The following is a 25181-nucleotide window of genomic DNA, read 5'->3' as shown; positions in this document are numbered from 1 at the left end:
CATGCAACCAACTAATGTGTTTAATTTTAAATCGTAGTGATGCACATCAAGGCTTGTTTTGCTGCTGGCCGGGTCATAAAATATAAAATACATCGACAGTTATTAATTTACAACTATAACATTTCCATTTCCAAGAGCGTCAGTTTAGCGTTGTCTCTGATTGTACTTGAAAGCACCACCAGTCCATTTTCCCCTCTTCCTCTGCCCCTCGTTCCCTCAGTTTGGTCAACAACGTTTCCCCTGGAAGAGTCGCGGCAAACATCGCCGACTCTCCGCGCTTCAGAGCTCTGACATGGATGGCCTCAGGTCGGCTGGGAGAGCGATTTTCCGGAGCCCGAGCATGGCGAAGCAGTCATGGACCGCCGGCAGACACAGAAGTAAGACAGACAGCTGTAAAAGTAGCTGAGGAGAGAAACGGAGACAGAATGTTCACTAAAATCGTTCAGTTTTTACCATGCCAACTTTGGCATTTACTTACTGGCGTACTTCACTTACTGAGCTCAGAAACAGTCACCATAATATTTATACCGTAGTTGTAACTTACCTACAACTTAATTACATGCTGACCTCTGTCAATTAAAAATCAAAGTGTTTTTTCTTTGTGAAGGTCCCGTTAATTACGTTGGCTGATCTGATGTTCAAGCTAAATACCACATCTCTATTTTAAAGGGGACTGAAACATGGTGGTGGCAACATCATGCTGTGGGAATTCTTCAGCAGGGATAGGGAAGCAGATAGGCCTGAAATGTCTTGATACTCGGGGAAATAAATTAACATTAAGCCAAGAGCTACAACTGAATGGTGTAAATCAAGTATTAGAACAGGCTTGTCAAAGTCCAGTCCTCCATCCAACTAAGAATCTGTGGCAAGACTTGAAAGTTGCTGTTCACTAATGTTCTCGATCCAATCTGATTGTGCTTGAGCTATTTTGTTACAAGAAAACTGAGCCTCTAGATGTGCACAGATTGTAAAGAAATACCCTTAAAGACTTACAGCTGTCATGGCAATGAAAGGAGTTTTTATAAAGCATTGACACGTGCAAATGCATTCCAGAAAACGTCCATCATTTTTCCCCCACTTCACAGTTATGCACTATTTTAGGTTCATTTATTACATAAAATAGCAATGAAATATGTAATGTGGCAAAATCTGAAAAGGTCCAGGGATGCGTGTGACATACCAAACACAACACATTCGTTTGGAATGTTAAAAAAGTATTTTCCCTAAAACCTTCATTACATTTTCTTAAGAAGAGATTTCAGAAATATAACAGCACAACCTTCACCAGGCTGTAATGATGTCGCCAGTTTACAATAACTCTTTATTGCCCTGTTGATTTCCTCACAGCAGTGGCATTAGGGGAATTATTTAATAATCTCACTTCCCATAGCAACCCTATTCCTTTCACCTCAGTACCAGGAGGAGGGCAAAGGTCAGAATCACAGCTCCACCTCCTGTGTAGTTTGCACATCTTATTTGTCTTTGTTTATAAGAGAAACTGCTCCCACACAGCCGCATTAACATGGAAACCGTGTAAATACTTCTTCACCTCCTGCAGTAGCTCTCCATGGCCACTCTGTAAGCTAAAGCTCTCTGGTAAACTGTGCTGGCAAGCCAGGGATGTTGGAGGTCAGTCAACGCGCGCTACTATTGGCTCGAATTCATGCTGAGATAAGTTATAAACCTCAAAAGCCATTACAGATCTATATGAGCGTTAGTAATTAGAGTGGAATGGCATAAATAAATATTATAATATCATGTGATTAGTGTGTTATATGTCTTCTTATTTGAATCAAAATGAAGCTTTGTTTATAACAGAGGAGCAACATGCAGCAACACCTCAGCATTTACTTCTGTCAGATGGACTGGTCCATTAAGTTATATTTTAACTCTGACCATTTGAAAAGGAGTCCGATTTCTCTGAATGAGCTCTTTTGTTCGCCTTTTAAGTGGAAATGAACTTCTTACCCTTGCAGGCCGTGATTACCCAAGGAATTAGCAGGTTTATGGAAACGCAACGCTGACCCACTTGTAGGAAAAATGTAGTACAGTTGTATAGACTTACAGGTCTTCTACGGCTGTGAGGCAGGCATTCCTCATCGGCGCTGATCCATATCAACTAGCCAAACCTCCAGGTCTGACAGTCAGAGGCCTGAATTGGCTTGTGTTTCTGGTTTTCCAGGGTGAAAGATTTCAGCAGCAGCTTGACTTAATTTCTTTGCTTTGAGGAGACCCCGGTCGAGCTGAAGGAGTTCTCCTGAATCTCTCTTCAGTCAAAGTTATCTGACTTCGTTCATGGATCTCTGTTTCACTGTGATCCTCAATACATTCAGGCCACCTTCAATGTTTTGTTACTCAGGGTCTAAATTGTTGGCTTGAACATCAATAGAAGGCAGACAAACCAAAGTCACACGTGCTTTAGATTGCAGAGGATGATTCCCTTAGATTTGTTCTACGAATAGCTAGGAGTCTTTCTTCCAATCAACTGATTTACAGCTAGCTTTGCAGTTAGCATGCTCCTACAGAACGTTTGTAACTCAGCAGCTAAAACGATGTTCAGACTAAACCTTGCAGTTTTGAAAATTGACTCCTTCCCCTTGCAAGCATGTTCAACTAATTTTAAAGAGACAAAGCATTTGAACTTGAGGCTGTATGAGTGTAAGTTTGTCATTGTGCCCTGGTGCCACTGGCCTTTTTTGTGTAGATCATGAGATGAGATTTACATCTACAGAGACTCGCTAAACTTTTTCAGATCCATGTAAATTACGGAAATGAAAGTCATATGTTCCTGATCCACCTAGCCCATAACAGCTATGAACTGCAAGGAGTAATACGAGATTGAGGAATGAGTGTGAAGCAGAGGCTGACAATTGTTCGAGAGTCCCACGGGTCACGGGATTCCCACGGGAATCCCACGGGATGGGAGACAGCGTCAGTAAAGATCACGTGATTGGGACGGTACAGGATAAAAAATGAACGGGAGCAGACGGGAGCGGGAGCTAAGCAATAGGAGGGAAAATAAACTAGGATCAATTGTCTTTGGAAATGTAAAACTGAGACTTTGTTATAAACTTTAAGAAAAAAAAACTTGGATCGACGCCGCCATTGTGTAGTTTTTTTCCAAGAAGCCTATACTATAATGCGAGTCAAACGAACTACACGACCCACAAGCCAACAGTGCTTCTGCTCGATGTTCTCCACCTGCGTTCAGAATGGAGGGAACAAATGCAGGTGGAGAACTGGACGTGGTAAAATTGGATTTGTAACGTAAAGTCAGAAATAAGGACTTATCTATTAAACTCATAGAGCTGACAGGAAAGTCGCAAATATTACCGAACTTCTGGAGAGTTGAATGTAGCGGTTTTAACACGCAGTCTGCTGCTTGTAAAACGTGTTTAGTCGTAATCAAGTTCACCAGTGATTAAGGGACACTTGTAAGACAGATTCTGGATTGAATCAGTCCTGCATCTCTTCATTCATCAAACCAAAGGTACCAACATGTGTCAAGTCTCATCTGACCAACAAAATTGCTGCATGTGCACTAAGGATTTAAGAGGTAAGGTACGGAAGCCCGTGAGGGGACATGGGGAAATGTATTACTTTTGCGTCCCCACGCAATACTTTTGCATTCGGCATTTTGGAACAGCAGCACAGATGACAAACTGCTCATAAAACAAACAACGCTCATATGGCATTGGTATGGTTTATTTGTCATATGCAGGTTAACACGCAGTCAACGATGTGATGAAATGCTTAGGATAAGAAGAACCGTTCAAATCACGATAAAAACAAAAACACTAATGGCGTGCAAAAAAAAAGTACACATCATGCAGCAGCAATAAGCAAACAAAGTGTCACAGATGTGGTTTCGTGCAGTATTATGGTCCAGAGTTCAGTAGTTTGTTTGACAACTTGTAGATAAAAGCTGTTTTTTAGTCTGATTGAAGATCATTTTATTTAAGGCAGATTTCAAAATAAAACTCAATAAATCTCAATACGGGTGTAGTGTTTGTTTCATTTTTGCAGTTATCTGGTTTGGAAGCTATCCCACAAAGTATTGCGAAATAACGCAAAGACTATTGCGTGGGGACAAAAGAGAAAACAATTCCCCCATGTCCCCTCGCAGACTCTGTAGAAAGGCTTCATTAAGGGAAGATATTAAATAAATATGTTGGGAAATAGAAAAAAATTGAATGTACCATTAAATGTACAATTTATTTAATACATCATTAAACATTAAGTGTACCACTAATTACGTCATGTCGTCTTTACAATTATACTTAATTATTCAGTGGCACATTTAATTGCATAATAGTCCATTTCATGATATAATGGTACATTTATTGTTTCTAATGATGTATTAAATAAATAAATGGTACCTTTAATTTAATGGCACATTTAATGTTACATTTCTTTCATGTTACATTTATTTCACTTATGGAACATTCACAACATTTATTTATTTTATGATGATTTTATTGTATTAATTTTGTCCAGTATGACCCTCCATTCTTGATGCCTGTATAGGAGGTCATGTCAGAATTTGAATCAGGTGAGCTGGAGCAGACACACATCTAAAACTTGCAGGGAAGGGGTGCATTTTTCTTTCGTTCCAGCAACTTGAAACATAAAAGTAATGTCATTGTTCAAAGGAAACAATCACTTAATAAATGAGTAAAATACAACTATGTACATTTTGTTTATTCAGCTAAGATAGGCATGGTCTGTTTCCTTGTTTGATATTTTATTATTTCTTCATTATTATTCTTTTTATGTTAACTGGCTTTTACTACAGCTAAAAACAGGGACCTAACTGGTCCTTCAAAGAAATTGCCAAAAGACTAAATGAAGAAAACAAAAATGGGAGTGGCACAGGAGTGTGAGTCGTTCTGAATGGGAGCGGGATGGGAGTGGGAGTCAATTTACCAGGAGTGGGACGGGACAGGATTTTTTTCGTTATGCTGGCCTGGGATTGGGATGGGACAAGACATTTTTCTGTGGGAGCGGGATGGGACAGGAGAGAAAATCCACTCCCGTGTCACCCTCTAGTGTGAAGTAGTGATATGATATAAAGCAAAGACGGCTGCAGGAGCAGGAGACACTGAGTCTGTCTGATCTGAGAAATATGTGGCTCATGAGAATCTGATGCAGATTATAACATGATGATGATGGTGCACAACAACCTTGCTCGTATTTAATGCACTGAATGCAGCTAGCATGAGGATCACACATAAACTCAGCCCTTTGGGGATTTCCTCTTTGGTTAAATCCTTCACATGTCTTATGCATTAGTAAGGTAAATGCTGTGAGTCGTAAACCAAAGCACACAGGGGCTGTGATATCTGTGGATCAATTTCTGTGCAGTGACAAGACATAGTGATCCTTAACGGGGAGCCCATGGCTGCATGTTTATTGCGGAACCTTTGATCTGAAAGGGGTTAAAGAAGGTTTCAAGTTGAACGTTAGACAACTTTTTGCCATCCTGGTGTAGTCTGTGTGAAGATACGGGATGGAGCGATGAACTTCGTGTTCCTCTGTTACCCCTCTAAGTGATTGGATAGGGCTTTCCACTAAAGGGTGTCCAGCTATTAACTAGGGCAAGTGCTAGATCCGGTTCTTAATTGGCTCTGTAGAAGAACTGTTTTGCTTTTCCACCACCTGAAACATCTCAATCGTTGTTGGGTCCTCCCCATGTTATTGTGTTTGTAAAGGGTTATAGTGTACGGAGACAATTTAACCACACAAATCATATTATTTATCCCAGGATCCCTACAAACCGATGCCGCAGTATCACTACCATAATTTATTAACAGTGTTTTAAACAACAATCGTTGTTCGCGAACGCTTCACAATCCTGATCAGCTAATCTTTCATGTGCACCAGCAGCTGGAAAAACAGGAGTTAAACACAACATTTAAAGCAAGGTTTATTAACACCTCCTGGACCAGTACTGTTAGGGTGTATTCACACCAGGAAAGTCCTTTGGTCCTCTTGTTTGGTTTTCATATTGTACTTTTTGCAAGTGAACTATAACTTTTAAACAAAGCCACACAAGTGACGATCATTTCTCCCATGGGACAGAAACGACGTAGCACAGAAATGGAGAAAAACAACTGTGGAAGTCTTGCATGTGTCCCCTCTGTTCTGAATAACACGCAGGCAACAGTGTTGCTAAGCAACAGAGCGCGGTTCAGATAAGATTTCAGTACAACATTCACTGCTATGGTGGCTTGTTAGGTCCAAAGAGTTGTATGTTTTCTGTAGTTGGGTCGGAACGAGGCCGGTTCGTATTCTCACCAGAAGCAACCCACACCAAGGTTCGTTTGGAAGCGGACCGGGACCACCTCAAAAAGTGGGTCTCGGTCCTGTTGTTTGGCCTGGACCAGGGTTTGCTTGAGTGTATTGACACATGCACAAAGGTTATGAACCAAGGGGAGAGATGAACTCTGGTCCGTTTAAAGAGGACCAAAAGTGGCAGGTGTGAATACACCCTTAAAGAATTCAATCACATTTGGCATTTATGGATTCAGGTGCAAATTATCAACTGTGAGCGCGTTGACCTACTTCAACTCCATGATCGGTGCCTGCATTTGTACAATTCTTTCCTCTGGTTCAGCTGTGAACTGGTGCTGGGATAGAAGTGGTTTTTCTGGACCTGGGTTAGAGTTTATCTTTGTGGAAACACAAAGAACTGGTGCTTAGTAATCACTAGCACAAAATAAGCACTGGAACCATTTTGGTGGAAAAGGCAGCGGAGCGAGGGAGGCCATCTCAAAGCTTGAATCAGTGAGTAGGTGTGAAGTGGGGAGTGGTACAGGCAACTATCTAGTATATTCAGTGTTGCTCATTGGTGGAAGTGCACTCGAATCGCTAGAGGAATTGGTTGACGCGTAAAAGAATTAAAGTCGCAACTATTTTATCAAAGCGTCTTATGAAAAGTTTTCAGGACTCTGACATGAGTCTCTTTCACAAAACAGTTCTGTCATAAAGCATCAGAGGTGAACCCCATTAAACTGGTCCCCACCATTCAAATCAATCATTCATTCATCATGTCCTGGACATGATAAATGAAGCCAGCAGCTCTGACCAACAATGGGAGTGGAGTTGAACTCAACAGGGTTGCTCTGAAATGTCTCGACAACTAACAGTCTAAAGGTTAGAACCACCAACACCAGAAACATCATTCCTCTAACCACCACTCCACAATAGTGCATCTATCCATGGCTGATGTCTTACGTTCCCAGTGTGGTTTTGCCTTAAATCCTTCAGCTAGGTTGGTTGCAGAAACCATCAGTCATTATTAGATCCCATTGTAAAGATGCAAAACAAGCTAAGCCTTTATCAAGACAACCTTTTCAGTGCGATCACTAATCCATTTGGTCACTTGGAGAGTTAACAGGGCAGGGTTAGGTTCAACCCTCTACAAGATTTATTTATTTTTTAATCTCACAGAAGGTGTCACATTTAAAGTGTTTTGTCGAGGCTCCAGTTAAGAGAGAAGTGAGAGTGAAGCAGACTGGTTTTCCACCAACCCCCTTCCGGCTATCCTAAAAACAAAACAAAGGACAGGAGAGGTCCTAAGCTGTAGGACCCCTGTTGGTGGTCTCCTTGGTGATCCAGTGTTTGGCGTAGATACACACAGGATCTGCAAAATGTGTGGCCTGCCGATCGGAACTTATTGGATCAGCACCATTGTTGTCATAGTGTTCAGCAGAGTCCCTCCATCCAGCTAAAGGCGGGATGTTGTGCTGAATGCCTTTCTTTTCGCTCTGGATTCCAGTTGTAAACAACATCTGATCCAATTGTTGGACCCATCAGTTGCAGGCAACAGCTTGGCTTGAATTCCTCTTATGTTTGGATATGTGCAGACCTTTGAGTAACAAAGCAGAATTCCAGCATTACAGAAAGCTCAATCGCAGGTTACTTTAGCTCACCCTCATCTGGCACTGACCTAACCTGGGAGAAAGAGAGACAGAAGCAGTTTACTTATGAGGGGGAAAAGGAACAACTCTGCTAGTTTGAATCTTCCCTATAAGCTAAATATATCAGTAGAGCTGGTGGCAAAAAAGCACCCAGGCTCTGCATCCTTGCTTTGTCCGTGTCTCAGGGAAGTAATTGAACCGTTCAGGCCAGAACGAAGAATCTGTGCCTGCAAAAGACTTCACTTTATATTCATCCAGCATACATGCTGTGCAAAAGTTTTAAACCATTGCTATTTTCTTTTTACTCAGGAAAACTGGGTGTGCAAGCTTACTCCAGGCATCAATAAAGTGTTCTTGATCTGTTCTTCTCTGGGCATTCTGAAGGTCTTTTAGTGTTCTGTGGACTTTGGCTGCTTTTCCAGTCGTTTTCTGTACCTGGGCCTTAAAGCATATGTTATGCTGCGGAAATTGGACAGATGTAGAACTGAAAAAGTGTCAGGCCTAAAACAAATGTCTGAATCAGGTGAACTATATCTGAAAGTCATGTCTGAAAGAAACATACACAGAACTACAAAGACCTGACCAGAGAGACTCCTCAGCTGATTAGGAATGAACTTGTTGGTGATATTTTTTATGGGTCGAACTGGGTTCTCTTTGGAGTTGTTTGTTGATTCGGCAAAAGACATGAGAGGAAATTGTTTTCTTGGCTAACCTTTGTGAAGACGCAACACGGGTTTCCCCCTTTGAGTTTTAGAGCCATGTTATGCCTCAGTGATTCCAAGTGATTTCTTCTGAAAATGGCAAGGTACCAAAACAACATGAAAAAGTGAAAAAGCAAATAGGCTTAAAAAAAGTTTCAAAGACCTCCAAGATACTTAGGGAACTTGATATGTATTTTGTTTTCAGTGAGAAGTTTGACAATTTTCCTGATACCCATTGAAAAGAAGAACAACAAAAGCAAAGAGTGGGACAGAAGTTAGTGGCTACTGTCCTTGTTTCTAATTAGTATCCATTTTCTCCAGTTGTGTTCTGTTTGCTTTTTATTAAAGGTGTGACATAAATCGTGCTGAATTTTCTCCAGCGTCTCGAGCTAGAAGTGCTGAGTTTCAAACATTATATGCCAATCACTCTCGCAGGAATTCACTGTACAGTTCTTCTTCCCATTTTCCTTTTCTATACAGAGAGTTGGTACTGGTACTTTTCTGCAGGCAAGCATACAATTTCAAGACTATTTTGGTAGGCCTGCAGTAGAATTTCACCCCAAAACATTACATCCTGCTGATAAACCCATTTTTACCTGTGTTCACACTGCAGGTCTTGATGCTCAGTTCAGATTTTTTGCTAAGATCCAATTTTTTTGGCGTAGCTGTTCAAACCACGAATTACTAACTACTTGACCGCCATCAGACTTCAGTTTGGAAATGGCACAATTCAGATTGTTTTTGGAGGTGAAAAGATTGGAATTGGACTGTTGTGACTGCCATGGAAAGTTTGGAAATGGGTCGCAAATGGGGAAAAAGTCGGATTCGGGTCACATTTGCCTTCATTGTCAATGTGGTCCTTGTAAGTATGGATAAAATCTAAATTATAGTTAAATCTAAATTAAGTTTCAGGCGCGCACTTCAAATAAAGCACATTGGTAAGTCCAACTCCCCCAGTCCCCAAGACCAAAATCCAAGGGGAAACACTGATCGATATTTACCAGCTGAAAGTCTTTTTTCACTTTTTTCACTTTGCCAAAAATATGTTCTACCCTATGCTGGTATTATGCTGATCTCTGATTTTTTTAATATGTTATCAATTTGTTCTAGTGCAAAAAGGACATCTTTGAAGGCTAGTTTGGTGAATTTTATTGTCCTTAAATTTGTCTAAAATGATGCATACACATCTTAGGTTCTAGTATCAAGCCTTCAGGTTTCTTTCTTAAAAATAAAACAATAAATTAACGCATGCTCTTCTTTAATAAACCAACCAGAGATCCCTCCTTTAGGCAGATATTAAAAACAAAACTGAAGGGTTCAGGCAGTGGAAACTTGACATAACATTTATTGAAAGGACGGGTTTTAAAAACGACCAAAGAGGTCAGAAAGGCCGTTAAATCAAGCGACGGAGTTGCATGGTTTTTGTCATTGCGTAACAATCAATTTGAATGAATAGACATTACAGTCTGAACACAGTTTGTAAATGCAACTGATAATATATGTGATATTTTTAATTACTTCCAGTTGTCACCATCAGATAATTTCTGAAGCCTCATATAGAGAGGGTTGCTTGCCTTTTATTAATGGTAGAGTTCAGCCGGTTTCTGTTCAAATGTGAACGCAGCTGTCTGCCCTCACGTGTGGTATTTGCTGCTGACCTTTGAGCCCAGAGTCGTCCCCATTCTCAGGCTGAGCGGTACCTACTCTGTTTGCGTGCTGTCGAAATTTCGTAAAAAAAACTCCTAACTGGTTCTTGGAAATCAGTCTGTAATTACTTCTCCCTCCGAAGACAGAAAGGTGAGAGACAAGGTCAAAAACAAGATCATACTCAGTCTTATGTGTTTAAACTAAAGACATTAGCAGCTTGACTCTGTGACGTTGATCAGGCAGTTTGTCAAATTAAGCCAGGGTTAAGAATAATATCTGATTACTTATAGTAGAACGATTCCTGCTGTCCCATCAGTAAACAGAGACACGGGGTTGGGGTCGCCAGGCACCACGTAAAACCTGATAAGAAAACACAAAACGGTACACGCTGTCCTTTCCAGGTTTAATGTTGCTCTTTCATAATCATCAAACACAGACATGTCTTTGTTTTTTTGTTGTTTTTTTTTCTTCTGCGAGAGTTTAAAAATGGTCGTTCCCTTGTTAAACATGTGCAGCTTGGTTACGAAAAGATCGGATGCTCTCAAGAAAAAAGACACTTTCCTCTTATCTAAGCGTGTCAGAGTCCAAGTTACCTCTGTAAATGTAAGTCGTGGTTTTTTTGGGATGAAAGATTTACTTTGCATCCACAGGATCTCTGACCCAGATACCCTGTTGTTGTCCTTTGACTTGAGCAAAACAAGCTGTTTACATTTCCTATAATATACAGGAAGTTTTAAACCAAAAATTTAGCGCTGCAAGCTGCCTTCTCTTAAAAACATCTTTTTCGTTGCAGAGCTTCCAGAGAACTGGACAGATACACGGGAGACCATTTTAGAGGGGATGACCTTTAACCTCCGGCACTTCGGCATGACACTTGTGGATCGGCCCAAAGGAGAGCAGCTGTCAGCTGCTGCTGTGAAGAGGATTGTTGCTACGGTCAGTGTAAAAGAGCTCCTGCTCCTCTTTCAGGGTGATTCAAATGTCCCGTTGCTCATTGTTCTTATGTATTTTCCCCATATACATTGTTTGGGATTATATAATTTATACCCATTGAATCGTTTTGTGAGTTTGCTTGTGAGTTCAAATTTCTTTAAAAAAACAGCAATTTGGAAGAACGAAGTGCAATAATAACATGATTATAGTGCAGAGTAAGTCAACAATGTATCTGAGGAGATCAGTAAGTTGGGTGGCCAAAGCTGGATAGAAGCTTAATGTTTGTTTCCAAAATGCTGAAGATGGCTGAGCTTTTCTTTTGTTTAATGTCCTCTGCACCATCAACAACACTGACTATAAACAGAGCTAAGACGGTCACACGATGATGTGGAAACATCACATGCTTGTTGATTTACACCACAAATAGGATAGACGACAGGATGACTTCAGTTCTGCTAGTATGAAAAAAAAAAGTATTCCATTGCGACCACGAACCTCACTGTAGTTTGAGGTTTTATATGATAAACCCACAGCAAAGTGCAGAAGAATGAAAACGAGACGTGGATCACAGGGAAGCTGGTACCTATCTCCAGTAGTCTACACCCTGGACAGGTCACCAGTCTATCGTAGGGCAACACAGAGACAACCATGCACACACCCATTCATACCTAAGAGCAATTTAGAGAGACCAATTAACCTAACAGTCATGTTTTTGTGCTGTGGGAGGAAGCTGGAGTACACGGAGAGAACCCACGCATGCACAGGGAGAACATGCAAAATGTAGAAAGACCCCCAGCTGGGAGTCGAACCGAGGACCTTCTTGCTGCAAGGCAACATTTCTACCAACTGCTCCACCATGCATCTCAGAGACATGGTTTTCATAAAAATCTGGAAAGTGCGGCATGCATTTGGGTTCATCCCAAACCAAAACTTGGGGCAATCAGCCGTCACCTGTTCAGTAAATATTCCTGTAATTTAGTCTAAGTATAACTAGGGCTGGGTGATTAATCGTATTTTGATCCTGATTACAATTTAGGTTTTCAATAATCATAAAAACGTAATGATCAATATTTGTTCCTTTGCAGTTTACTCTCGTGCTGTTTTGTGTCGTGAATCCAGCGCCACTGCCAGTGTGCCACTATGCTGTAGACTTCTCCCACACCCTCAACTGGTTTCGTTTTCTTCAGCGCGAGTTATAAACACTTCTCGAGCGAGACTGAAAAGTTGAGCGAGGGTGAAGGCAATAGAATAGTAACGGAAGAAAGAGAGCCGCTGGTAGAAAAGAGAGGTAAAACGACTTCAGCGGTGTGGAAACTTTATGGGTATGCGGACTCAGACTGGGAACAAGTTGCTCGTAACATTACGAACCTGTTCAATCATTTGAAGTCCGCTCACAAAGTGGTTTATGATCAAGCAATTAAGGAGCAAAGAGAGAAAAGCCTCTCGACTCCTCCTTCAACTTCAGCACCATATTGTGTTGAGTTGGGGTGAGAGTATAGGACTGAGGCCTACTATTTTTTATTTATTTCTTTGAAACACAAGTCTTTCAGTGTCTTATTGGACTTCTTTTATGGCAGCTGTTGGGATTATCAATCTGAGAATATTATTTAATATTTAATATTTTATCAAATAATATTTCGGTCTGTTAAGGGTTGTCCTGTGAATACCAGCCCAGTAAGGCGATGGTATTAGGACAAAATGGAAACGTGTGAGACGAGCTCTGACATTATTGAACAGCATAAACTCTGCACATATATGGAATGAATTCACACAATTTCTTAAAATACAAGAATGTATTTATAAAAATAAGTCAACTCAAAGTCAAACATATTTCAATCAACAAACTCTTTACTATGCTAAAACAATCCAACTAAACTACCAAGCAGAATTAAAGAATAACGAAGACTAATGGGCTATGTACAATATAAACAAGTTGATCAAGGATGATTGAGAACCATAACCAAAAGAGTGATGCAACATTACCAAGCAATGTTTATGTTGGAGAACCAAGGATTATCTTGAAGAATCTGGAAATGAAGTTAAGTTAGTCTTGGAACCAACTTAAGCAATAATCAGCAACATTTAGTCAACCATTCACGATGCAGGATCAGATAAAATATTATTTTAATAAAATAATGTTTTAAATAATGATCTGCTGAATAAAACCAACCTTCTGGATGACCATTTCTCAACGGTGTCTAATTAGCTGCCTTTATTTATTAAAATAATATTTGAAGAAACATTAAGGGAATATTTTGGAAAAGAGCCAAATCTTTCTGGAGAAATGGGGCTTAATGATGTTTACTTAGTTATCAAGTTTAGTAAAATAATGTTAGGAAAATATTCTTTACTGGATTGAAAACTAACAACCTTTCTGGGTAAATATTCTTTAGCAGGCAAGCACGTGTTCTTAGCTGTTAGCAGTTAAAGCTAACAAAAGAAGCTGATAGCTTAGCACCATAATCAAACACACACCTTTAAAATACCTTTAATAAAAGGGTTAAAATGCATAAGCGTGGACGGCGCGTTATGGACGATCTTCTGTGTTTAAAATCACCCTTTAATAAAGTTTGTCTTAACTTTAAAAACACACAAAGAACACAACCTGAGCACGTGCGCTGCAGATAGTCTGCTAGCACCAAGATAGCGGAGTTCAACACAAACAAAACCAAACTTCATAAAATGAAAAACGTTTAGATCATTTCAACCTAAATCACTTCTATGTTTTTCTGTCCAAACACTTAACCTCATGAACTGTGGTGAGGAACGTTGTGTGGAAGAGGGCGGATGTAGCAACAGCTGTGCTGTTATTTGGGCAGTGGCGTCACAGGAAGTCCGCAATTATCCCGTTTCCTGGTTGTGCTGGAAGAAGGTTAATGCACTTTATTTTGAAACGTTCCAGAAGAGTTCGTACCGGAGTTTAATGTTGAAATCCATAGCTGGGTCCCAACACAGCTAACTTAAATTTGTATACCTCAAAACAGTTTGATAGTTGCAGAAATGTTGAATAAATGTCGAGATTGGACAACTGTGTGGTCTAGCTATACAACTGGCCTCGTTTAATTATTTAACTATAAATGTAGAAAAATAATTGCAGTAGATTGTGGGAGTTCAACACAACATAGTTGATTATATTTTTCTATTAATTTTTATTCGGTACATTTTTGCACATATCCCGCTTTTGTTATTTAGCAGTATTTGCACTTTATTTGTTGGTCAAGACAAAGTTTCTCTTTATTTGTCAAATTTTTTCAAAAATGTTTGAAATCCTGAGGAAAACATTGTTTAACAGCCAGTTTATGTTCCATAAATTCATATTATCAAAGTTAATGAATATTCTTATTAAATAATCGAGATCTCAGTTTCAATCAAAATAATCGTGATTATAATTTTTGCAATAATCGAACAGCCCTAAGTATAACAGCAGTTCATTAATCAGAGTTACATCCATGAGGCCCATTGTCATTCTGGAGGAGCTGCAGAGATCCACAGCTCAGGTGGGAGAATCTTTTTCCAGGATAACTATTGGTGGAGTAGAACTTATACCCGGCTTGAAACCAATAGGGAATCTGTAGATAAATCGAAAGACTAGGGTGATGGCAAGATTTTAATGTCAAAGTTTTTTTCTTTGATCATTAGGAGGGGTATAAATAGGTTTTAACATGCTTTCCATGCCTTCCCTGTATTTATTTTTGAAAGGCGCCCGTCTCACTTATCAGAAACGGACTTCTTAAGTGAATGAAAATAATTTTAAATCCAAATCTGAATGGTTGTTTTGGTTTAAACTGTACATACCAGGCCTTCATATTATCAAAGGCCCCAGTAGACTTGAGACAGGGGTGGACCTGGAGCTACAAAGGACTGGTTTAGGTCAAAGCACGTTGCTGTGTTAGAATGGTCCAGTCAAAGTCCAGATCCAAATCCAATTTAGAATCTCCCTCAAAGCTTGAACATTGATGTTCACAGATGCTCTCTGTTCAATCTGACTGGGCTTGAGCTGTTGTTTCAATTTACAATTATGCGCTACTTTGTGTAAAATCCCAATAAAATACAATGAATTTTGTGATTGTAGTGTGACAAAATAAATACATACTTATAAATATTTAAGTACAGAAGTGTTGGAGCCCACTTCTATGCATCAAGTTTTAAGCACTATCTGTATTTGTGCTGAACAGACTAAAGCCAGTGGGAAGAAGCCCCAGAAGGTTGCGCTGAAGGTTTCCCCTCAAGGGATCATCGTGTTGGACAGGTCTACCAATAAACCTCTGGAAAGTGTCTCTATATACAGGTGTGTTCAAAAAGCAGCGTTTGACTGCAGTGTCACACTGCAGGTCAGAAAGTCTGTTAGATCTAAACTGCCCCTCCTGGTCTGCAGGATCTCCTACTGCACTGTGGACAAGGTGCATGATAAAGTGTTCGCTTACATCGCCCAGAACACCCTGAATGGGACCCTGGAGTGCCACGCTTACCTCTGCTCCAAGAGAAAAGTGGTAAGTTCAGCATATCTGTGCTCTGTGCTTGATTTTGGATTTGCTAAATTACATTACATATTATATATAATAATATTCCAAAGAGAAAAACATATATATTACATATTATTTTTCCTGTATCCATGCCCGGCAGGAAACCTTAGAAGTCAAGCTCCTTTGGTCTTACTTTGTATTAAAAACAGAGGACCACTCTTTATCTCATTTTCTTTGTTTCCATGCTCCATTTTCTTCTCCCAGGAGAACATGATAGCGGAGACTTCCTTAACAGTGGCCCCCTCTTATCATGTTGTGGAGGCAGTTCTTATTACTTCTGTTCTCCCTGTCTTCAGTTTTAGCTGCTCTTCAGTGGTAGTGTTGACAGATGTGGACATGATGTTCAAAGCAACCTTTGTGAGGGTTGTTGCACTACACCTCCCCTGCTTAGAGTACACTAACTGTGTCAGCTTTTTGAAGGTAATGTGTGTTGACCCATTAACTTATTTCCTCTGTTGCAGTCAGCTTGAGATTCTGATATCTTGGCCTTTTTTTTTTTTTGATTTGACTCAAGTAAAAAAATGGGTTAACACCTGGAGGAGATCCTAAACACCAAAGCTCAAGGTTCCCCTAGGTATCGATACCCAGGGAACCTAAAACCATGGGGAATGATCACATCTGATATCCTCCATTTGTAATTCACCTTCATATCATCGTATGAATCAGTAACTCGATCAGTAACTCAGTGAAGAAATGAGGCCATGTTCACAAAGCAGTTATAATTCCAACTCACGGTTTGTTCAAATTCTGACTCAGGCAATAGTAATGCCTGTTGAAAAGTGCTCAAAAAGACCAGATATCACCACTTATTCCTGACATAATAGTGTAATAATGTTTGATGGAGATAAGGATGGACTTCTAGATTAATGACTTATCAATGACTTATGGAGAAGTGGCCAACTGCTGACGGGGTGACCAGGGGTGTGCTGGGAAACACAGGCTGGGGATCAGGGCCATTAGTATCAGGGGGGCTGGCTTAGAGCTGAACTCCAGGAAATAACTTCATCACTGCTTTCTTCTGTTATGATGTGTTCCATGGATCACAGGATGGATCATTTACAGCTGCTCCTTCCATCCTGACAACAAAGGAGCAGATATGCTGCCAAGAATCCTGATGCTGTGATGAACCTGATTTGAAACGCAAAGCACCACATGCCAGCTAGTGCAACAGTAGGTTACCATGGAACCTGAACACAGACTGGTAGACAGACATACAGTATATTGCTGACCAAAGAGTCTGTCTAAATTCTAAGGAAAGCCCCATTGCTTCTTGGAGGTTAGGAGACATGAGATGTGCTGCTGCACTCCCAAGTGCTGGTTAAACTCCTACCTCTGAGGGAAGACCCCTCTTCAACAATATTCTCCATTCTGCAATAGACTCCCATTTTGTTTTATTGTATATATTTGATACGTATAAATACAAATTCCTTGTTACTTGTTAATAGATTGGAAGTAATATGAAGATTTGGGAGTGGCCCAGCTGGAGTCTTCAGTTGAATCTGATAGAGAATCTGTGGACGGAGCTAAAGATTAGGATGATGGCAAAGAGACCTTGCATTGTCAAAGACCTGAAGCTCATCACCAATAACAAACTGTCAAAATACCAGTGGAAACATGCAAAAAGCTGATCATCAATTATAAGAAGGGTTTGATTTCTGTAATACTAATAACGGTTGTTCCACTGGTTATTGAGAAGGGTATACATTATTTTCAACATGCATTTTTTAATAAAACAAAAAAACGTAATTGTTTGATCCAAACCAGGGGTGTGAATATTTTTGGGCTTAACTGTGACTCTATTCTTTGATCATTCTCTGACCTCTTATCTAACAGAGAAACTGATTCTAGGTCAGATTAATGGCATTTACAGGGGCTTCCTACATTAATTGGCTAAAAGAAAAACTGATCTTTTCGTTCTCACCTGAACAGCAACCAATCGAGACGGTATATTGGCACACTGTGTGCTTGAGGTTCTTTTTTCCTTTTCAGTTACAAAAATAAAGATTCACCTCACATTATTCTGCATATACAATCTCTTGATTTGACTTGTGTTTCCTCCAGGCACAGGCAGTGGCCCTGACAGTTGCCCAGGCCTTTACAGTAGCCTTTGAGCACTGGCAGGTGGCGAAAGAAGGTGGGCCCCACTTCCTTCCCCCTACCACCCTGAGCACGCTAAAAGCACCTTTAAGCTGATAATGGCTGCAGCACAGTTGCGGGTCTGGATTCTGCTTATCTTTGGTGTCTTGTTTTTTTGTAGAGAAAGGAGGAAGAATGAAATCTGGTTCTGCAGGAGATGCTAGCAGCAGTTCCCACTCGGAAAGGTCCAATAGTTTGGGGAGTCTGAAAGGAACAGGTACAATATAACCAACCAGCTTTGATTTTTTCTGCATCTGATACTGTAGCATACTTCATTCGAACTCCTGCTAAGCCAGGTTGACATGTTTTTTTTTTAAATGTTGAAAGGTTTCCTGACAACTTAAAAAATCCAACTTAAAAACATCGAGGCCAATGCTACAGTTTCTATGCGAGTATTACTCAAATATTTTGGCAAAGCCCTGATAATAGAATGATTCTCCTACGCTATGCAGACGTTAAGTCTGCTGCAATGAAGATCCAATAATCTCAACATGCCATTTGCTTGGAGTGAATGGCACAGGAGTTATTTAAAAAAATAATTCAGCTAATAATTATCTGACCACTTGGGGGCGCTCTTGGACTCCATACAGAGCAATGGAACATTTAGCCCAAGATGGTCAAAAGATCATTAGGTATAGAAAAAGAGATACCACCACAAAAAGTAGCTTACTCTGTCCTGACAGGAAAAACACACAACGGGAGGAGCGGCATAACAGATCATAAAACACTTTAAATACATGACAACAGTCTCTGTTTCCTCTCATTCAGATGCAGCCACAGAAATCCTTTTGGACTTGGAGGATGGTGTGAAGGTGGTGGTGGAGAGTAATGGGAATACAGGCGATGATCAGCTGGATAACCACAGGTCCTCTGAGATGAAGAACAATCCTGCCTCGGTACGGTCTTCTCTGACTGTCGGCCATGTTTCAGTTTGATTCCTGCATGCTGCGTCTTGAATTATTTGCTGTTTTTAAGCCCTATTTAAAATAATGTGAGGTTCTTCAGTGGAAGTAGTTGCATAAAATCCTGTGATAGAAACCAGAAATAAAAACAAACCATACATAATATTTCCTGGCTGATCATTAATATTTTCTTTGCAGGAAATAGAAGACAGTTTGGATGAGGCGTTTTCCAGGTGAAATATTAGCTTTGAACATTTTTATTTCATAGCTTAAACTCAATCAAAATTGATCCGTGATGATTGAAGTTTTCCCATCAGCAAATTCAGCCTGTCCAATCACAGTGTTGCTCACTCTTATTTGTCCTGCTTGGCCTCACAGTGCCACCTGCTGGCGATTTCTGTTTACTGCTGCATAGTAACCTCCAAGTCTGATTTCACCAGAAATTGGAATCATAAAAGGCAATTTAGTGAAGACATGCTGCACAATCAGGGATAAATAAGTTATAAATGTGCTCAATCTGCTGTGTGTTTGTGCCTTCAGCTGTGCTCTGGATAACTATCTTTCATTTCCAGGTAAAGTTGAGCATTGCAGTCAATCATTAGTTAGTGTGTTAGTCTTAATCGCTAACCTAACATGAATCTGTTTCATTCGATCACTTCCAAACCCAATAATAATGTTTATAGGTAATTAATGTGTGTCAGTAGTTTCAAGTAGCTTCCTTCATCCTTCGTTGTATCTCTGATGGATAAATTGTTCATATACTTCTTTGTCTTTATCACATTTTGTCACATTACAGCCACAATCTTTGATGTGTTTTATTGAGATTGTATTTGTGAAATAATTGGAAAATTATTATTTTTTTTTCAAAATGTTTACAAACACAAATTTGATAAGTGTGGTGTGGATTTACTGTGATCTCCCCAAATAAAATCCAGTTCTACACTGCCATCAGAAGTCACCTAATTAGTAAACAGAGTCAACCGGTGTGTGATTTAATCTAGTATAAATCAGCTTCATCAGCATCATGAAGACCAAGAAACACAGCAGACAGGTCAGGGTGGAAGTTATGGAGACTTTTAAAGCCGGGTTAGTAATATCCCAAACTGATCTCAAAGCTCTGTTCAATATATCATTTAAAAATGGAAGGAATATGGGACAACTGCAGACTGAACAGCCAGACAAGGAGGGCATTAATCAGAGAAGCAACCAAGAGGCCTGTGGTAACTCTGGGGGAGCTACAGAGATCCACAGTTCAGATGGGAGAATCTGTTGACGGCTTAAGAAAGAAAAACGGAAGTCAGAAGTGTTTGCCATAAACCATGTAGGGGACCATGCAGAAATGAAAAAGAATGTTGGCCTCATCAGATGAGACAAAAATGACACCTTTTAGCCCTACATGCGAAAACGTGTGGGAAAAACTCACATGGCACAACCCACCACATGGTGGTGGCAGCATCATACAGTGGCAAAGCTTTTCTTTAGCAAAGACAGTGGTGATGGATGGAGCTAAAAGCAGGGCAATCCTGGAATAAAATACATTAAAGGCTGTAAAACTCCTGAAACTGGGGCAGAGATTCACTGTCCAGTAGGACGACCCTCAACACGCAGCGAGCGTCACAATAGAATAGATTAAAGGACATTCATGTGTTAGAATGGCTCACTCAAAATTCAACACTGAATCCAACTTAGAATCCGTGGAAATACTTTTTCACAGATTCATTAGTATCCAATCTGACTGGGGTTGAGCTGTTGTATAGAGAGGAATGACCAAAAGATTCAGCTTCTGAAAACCATTTTTCATGTCCCTTCCACCTAACAGTCACTTTGTGTTTCTCTATCTCATAGAATCCCAATAACACATTAAGGTTTGTGGTTGTAACATGTGACTGCCTACCTTATGACCATTGTGCGAACACACTCTAGGAGCAGGACCTATATAACTCCACTTCCTATCATTAAACACTTCCTGTGTTTGAGTGGCTGGTCTAAAAGTGGAGCAGTGGGTCACCATGGTATCCCAGGGTTCAAGCCACTGAATGTCTCAGTGTAATCTGGCAGTGCACCGTTTTGTAACATTTGCTGGGCTGGGAACACAGCGGGGAATGTAAATTGACATTTAAAACTAAAGTTCAAACTTTATTGCTTAGGAGCTTTATGGTGCCATGAGAAGAGGAGAAATGAAGTGGAAACTCAATGGAGATCTCATGTCCTTGCCCATAACCTGATCAATTTGAGCATAATCTCTGCCCATTCATGCCAAACCTGGAAATGTTCGTGAAATAAATATGGCCCACCTCCCAGGCCTAGTCATCAAATGGCTTCATACAGCCGAGATAACTCATTTAGATCATTTAACCTATTTTGTCCTTGAAAACTTGTTTGCCTTGGACATAACAGTGACTCATATGAATTGCCTTCATGAAAAACTAAATAAAACCAGTTGAAACCCAGGAATAAATCCATCTTACACTGTTGTATTAACCTTAGCCCGATTTATACCTCGGAGTCCAGTTATTACAGCAATGATTAAATCATACAGGCTTTGGTAGCTATGGAAAAGAACCTTGGCCTTTCCTCTTGTATCCCACAGCTACTTCTCAGCTGCCATGAATACCAGGCTTCCAATGGGATTTTGAGGACTCTGAAAAAGTAGGAAATTTGATTTTAGTATTTGTCAGCACTGTAACCTAGATATCCTGACGTTAAGTTCAGCATAAAGTCTGACTTGTTGAGGTAGGGTTGCTTGTTATGAGCAGTTGGTCTCTAACTTGCTTGTAGATAACTCTCTTAGCGTCTTCCTTTTCCCTGAAGCTAAAGCTAACTGCAACTCGTGTCTATTCTGATTGGGGGCAAGATAAAAACATGTTTCCTCCATCTTCAAACAACTCTCATTTAAAACAAAATACTATAGTTGTTTAAAAAGTACCATTTTATGAACCTTACATGGGTCTAAAGCTGAGGAAACGTTATGAAACGTAACATCCTGTGCACATTTGGATGAAGAATGTAGAATGTACAGCATTGCATTGCGTCAAGAGGAGGTAAAATACTTCAGCCAGTACTGTTATTTAAGGAAGTATATCGTTGTTGTTAATAACTATGTAGACTTCTATGTAAAGAATCATCTAACGTGAATGTGACAGCAGTTTGACTGCTTGTTATGACAATGCTCAGACCTTCCATTAACTTCGGCTTGATTCAGTTTATTTATGTTTTTGTCCAAGCTGAAGATGCTAAGAGAGTTATCTGCTGCAAGTTAGATATTAACTGTTCATAACTTCTCCACAGAGACCCAATCAAGAAGTCTGAACTTCCACTTCATAACTTGTACACGCAATAAATGCAGAGACACAGTCTTGAACACCAAAGGTTTCATGGTTAGACGTTTATCAACCAACGGAACAGCTTGCGACAAGAATGAACCCTGTGACTTTTAGACCATAAGCTCTGTAGGCACAAAAGATATGTTGGGGATTGTTCATTTTTCTGCATTTAATGAGTAGCATAAGTTCTGATTCTTCAGCTGATGACAGATCAGGGCCAATCAAGGGACACTTGTCCAACTCCAATATCTGGCCGATTGATCTGTGCATCTCTATGTAGCATTTTAGTCCCACTTCAGACACTTTTAAGTTTGAAAGACATTTTCACTCATTTTCTATTTTTTTTTTCTCTTTGTCCCTCCGTTGTCTCAGACTGGCAGAATCGCGTACTAACCCCGAGGTCTTGGACACTGGGGTGATGCCCTACGATTGGCTGACCGGACCTGACTGGGGCAGCACTGACGGAAACACTCACAACTGTTTAAGCTTCAAGGACGGTACCTTTGATTTCTGATATCTGGCCACTGCACAGCAGAGAGGGACGCTACCATAAGGAGAAGAAGGAGCAGAAACTGACCTTCCTTTACCTTATTGTGAGATTTAAATGTTTTTTGCAAGAGGCGACAGTGAAAGATCAACGGAACGAGTGTGGCCTCTTCGCCTTGCTTTTGCACTTTTTACATGCGCAGTTCTTCCTTCATTATGGAAATGGCACAAGCTGCTACATCTGCACATCAAAGCAATAAAACCATCCCATAATAACACTACATCTTTTACGCTGCAGGCAAAGTGTAGTGCAATCTTACTGCATAATCAGCATTAGGACACAGCATTTGATGTCCTTTAGTTCACTTGATCGTGTTTCAGTATTTCTGGTTGCAGAAGCAACATGTTTGTATTTGGTTTCATCATATACTTACAGATTTTATTTTATGTATAAAGTAGGACAGTTTAAGTTGAAGATCAGACAACATATCTTAATGACAGCAGGATAATTCTTGTTTTCAGCTGTTATTTAGTTCGTAATGAGTGAATTTAATGCGTAGCTTCGGCCTTCCTCTGCCAACAGAAATTATTTGGTGTAAAATCAGAAAATGCTCTATTTATTTATGTCCTTGGCTCAAGGTTCGTTGTAATACGAATACATTTCTCACTGATACAATGAAACTTTTTCTTGAATGCCCGTCTTAATGTACTTTTTTTAATCGAACACCTTTGTACAGAAATAAAGTTTATTAATTAATATAGACTTTTTTTTGCCTGTCCTAATATTCTTTGACTATTTAGATGAAGGGACATGAATAGCAAGTTAAAGCATTACAAAAGATCTGATGTTTCCTGTTGCCTTTTAGAATTAACAGTCTTGTTTGCATGTAGATAGGCTGCAAGCAAATGTAAAGATCAGACAAAGATCTTTTTCTTTCAGCGTTTCCCTTTCAGGGGTCACCACGGTGAGTTTTCTGTCTCCATCTAACCCTATCCTCCATATCTTTTCTCACACCCACTACCTTCATGTCTGCTTTCACTCCATTCTTAGATGTGGGAAAAATTTACTTTCATTTTGTTTATACTGAGTCATTCAGAAGTGGACTTGCTGGCATTAGATCTTTGTCCTCCAGGTTAACCTAAGTTTAAGGTCACAAACTGATGGCCTAGATCCTAAAGCAGCAAAGCAGCCCCAGATCTTCATACTACCACTACCATTGTTGACTAAAAATTAAAAAGATCTGTAGGCGGGGCAAACACCTCTGAAAAGTTTAAGCCCATAATATTTATACCCCAGGCAATTTAAAACGACATTTAAAAAATATTTTCATTCAAAACTATCTTTCAAGGCCAACTTAAACAAAATCGATTCTCAAACCAAGGAAAAACGTTTTTAATCATTACACCACTGTTAGAAATGCTCGTTCCTAAAGAAAATACAGTTTTTATAATGGAAACAAATTGTTCATTTTTTTCTTACATTTTTTAAGTAATAATGTTTAATGTATTTTAGGCAACATATCCATGGATTACTCCAAAAATGGCCAGGCACTATCTTTGGACCGAAATGTAACTAAACATATCTGTTCACATTCCTGACATTTCCAGCGAAAATCAGTCAGCTAATAAATATGTTACACCCCAAATGGACAAGGTTGTGTCAAAGAGCTGGTCCAGGAGTTATTCTAGGTCGTGTTTAGAGGGGCTTCAGCTGGAGGAGTGCATATCTTCTGCAGTCATTGGATGAGAGGCAGGGCATGCCCTGTACAGTTCGGCAGTCCATCACAAGCCAACACAGAGATCCACCGTACAAACAACCATGAACACACACACACACATACACCTAAGAGCAATTTAGGGAGACCAATTATAGTTTTGGACTGTGGGAGGAACTATCATAAAGATTTAATGAGAGAACCTCGAAGCTTAGATTTAGCATGTTTTTAGAGAAGCTTTAACTATAGTGAGAAGTCCAAATGAACTAGTAAATATAATTGTTTGCTTTATTCTCATCCTCCTCTGATTAGTCTTAATTCTTAATTTGCTGTTTTGATTTTGAAATATGCTTTTATTTTGAAAGTGATCGGCTTTTTCCTCTCTGCTATTAGGCTGTTGTGGTGACTACAGCAGGCTCAGGTAATCAAAGTTTCTCAGTGCCTAAATAAGAAGTGACTCTGAAAGAGAATTTTTAAGTATTTGGTGCAATGTGAACATCTTCATATTTGTGATATGCTGCTTTTGAGAATTTTAGCTTAGATTGATATTTTTAGATAAAACACACAGATAAACCAGTTAGCTTGACAAACAAAAACCTAGAAAAATACCAGGTATTAACATAGCAATAGAAATAATATATGCACATTGTTTTTGTGGATATTTCTTTTTCATTCATTCCTTCATTCATTCACTCATCTTCTATACCGTTTCCGTAATGTGTGTGAGAGCATTTCAGTAGTGTGTGTGAGAGCATTTCAGTAGTGTGTGTGAGAGCATTTCAGTAGTGTGTGTGAGAGCATTTCAGTAATGTGTGTGAGAGCATTTCAGTAGTGTGTGTGAGAGTATGTAACATTTCAGTAGTGTGTGAGGGCATGTAGCATTTCAGTAATGT

General features: G+C 39.8%; 1 protein-coding gene across 3 annotated transcripts; it reads left to right on the top strand.

Moving 5' to 3' along the window:
• The first annotated feature begins 206 nt into the window (after positions 1-206).
• On the top strand, positions 207-23336 carry ldlrap1a (low density lipoprotein receptor adaptor protein 1a). 3 transcript variants are annotated; one of them, XM_047382992.1, is made up of 10 exons: positions 207-377; positions 11064-11206; positions 15379-15491; positions 15579-15693; positions 17788-17860; positions 17984-18079; positions 18631-18758; positions 18963-18997; positions 19305-19336; positions 22460-23336. In XM_047382992.1, the coding sequence occupies exons 1-10, from the start codon at positions 293-295 to the stop codon at positions 22504-22506; spliced, it is 867 nt and encodes a 288-aa protein (XP_047238948.1). In that variant the 5' UTR covers positions 207-292; the 3' UTR covers positions 22507-23336. The 3 variants fall into 3 exon arrangements, with proteins under 3 accessions (XP_047238948.1, XP_047238947.1, XP_047238949.1); XM_047382991.1 differs by lacking the exon at positions 19305-19336; XM_047382993.1 differs by lacking the exons at positions 18963-18997; positions 19305-19336.
• Positions 23337-25181: the final 1845 nt, after the last annotated feature.

Source organism: Girardinichthys multiradiatus, chromosome 13 (assembly GCF_021462225.1).
Source record: "Girardinichthys multiradiatus isolate DD_20200921_A chromosome 13, DD_fGirMul_XY1, whole genome shotgun sequence".
NCBI lineage: Eukaryota > Metazoa > Chordata > Actinopteri > Cyprinodontiformes > Goodeidae > Girardinichthys > Girardinichthys multiradiatus.
This window is presented reverse-complemented; position numbering and strand designations above follow the sequence as displayed.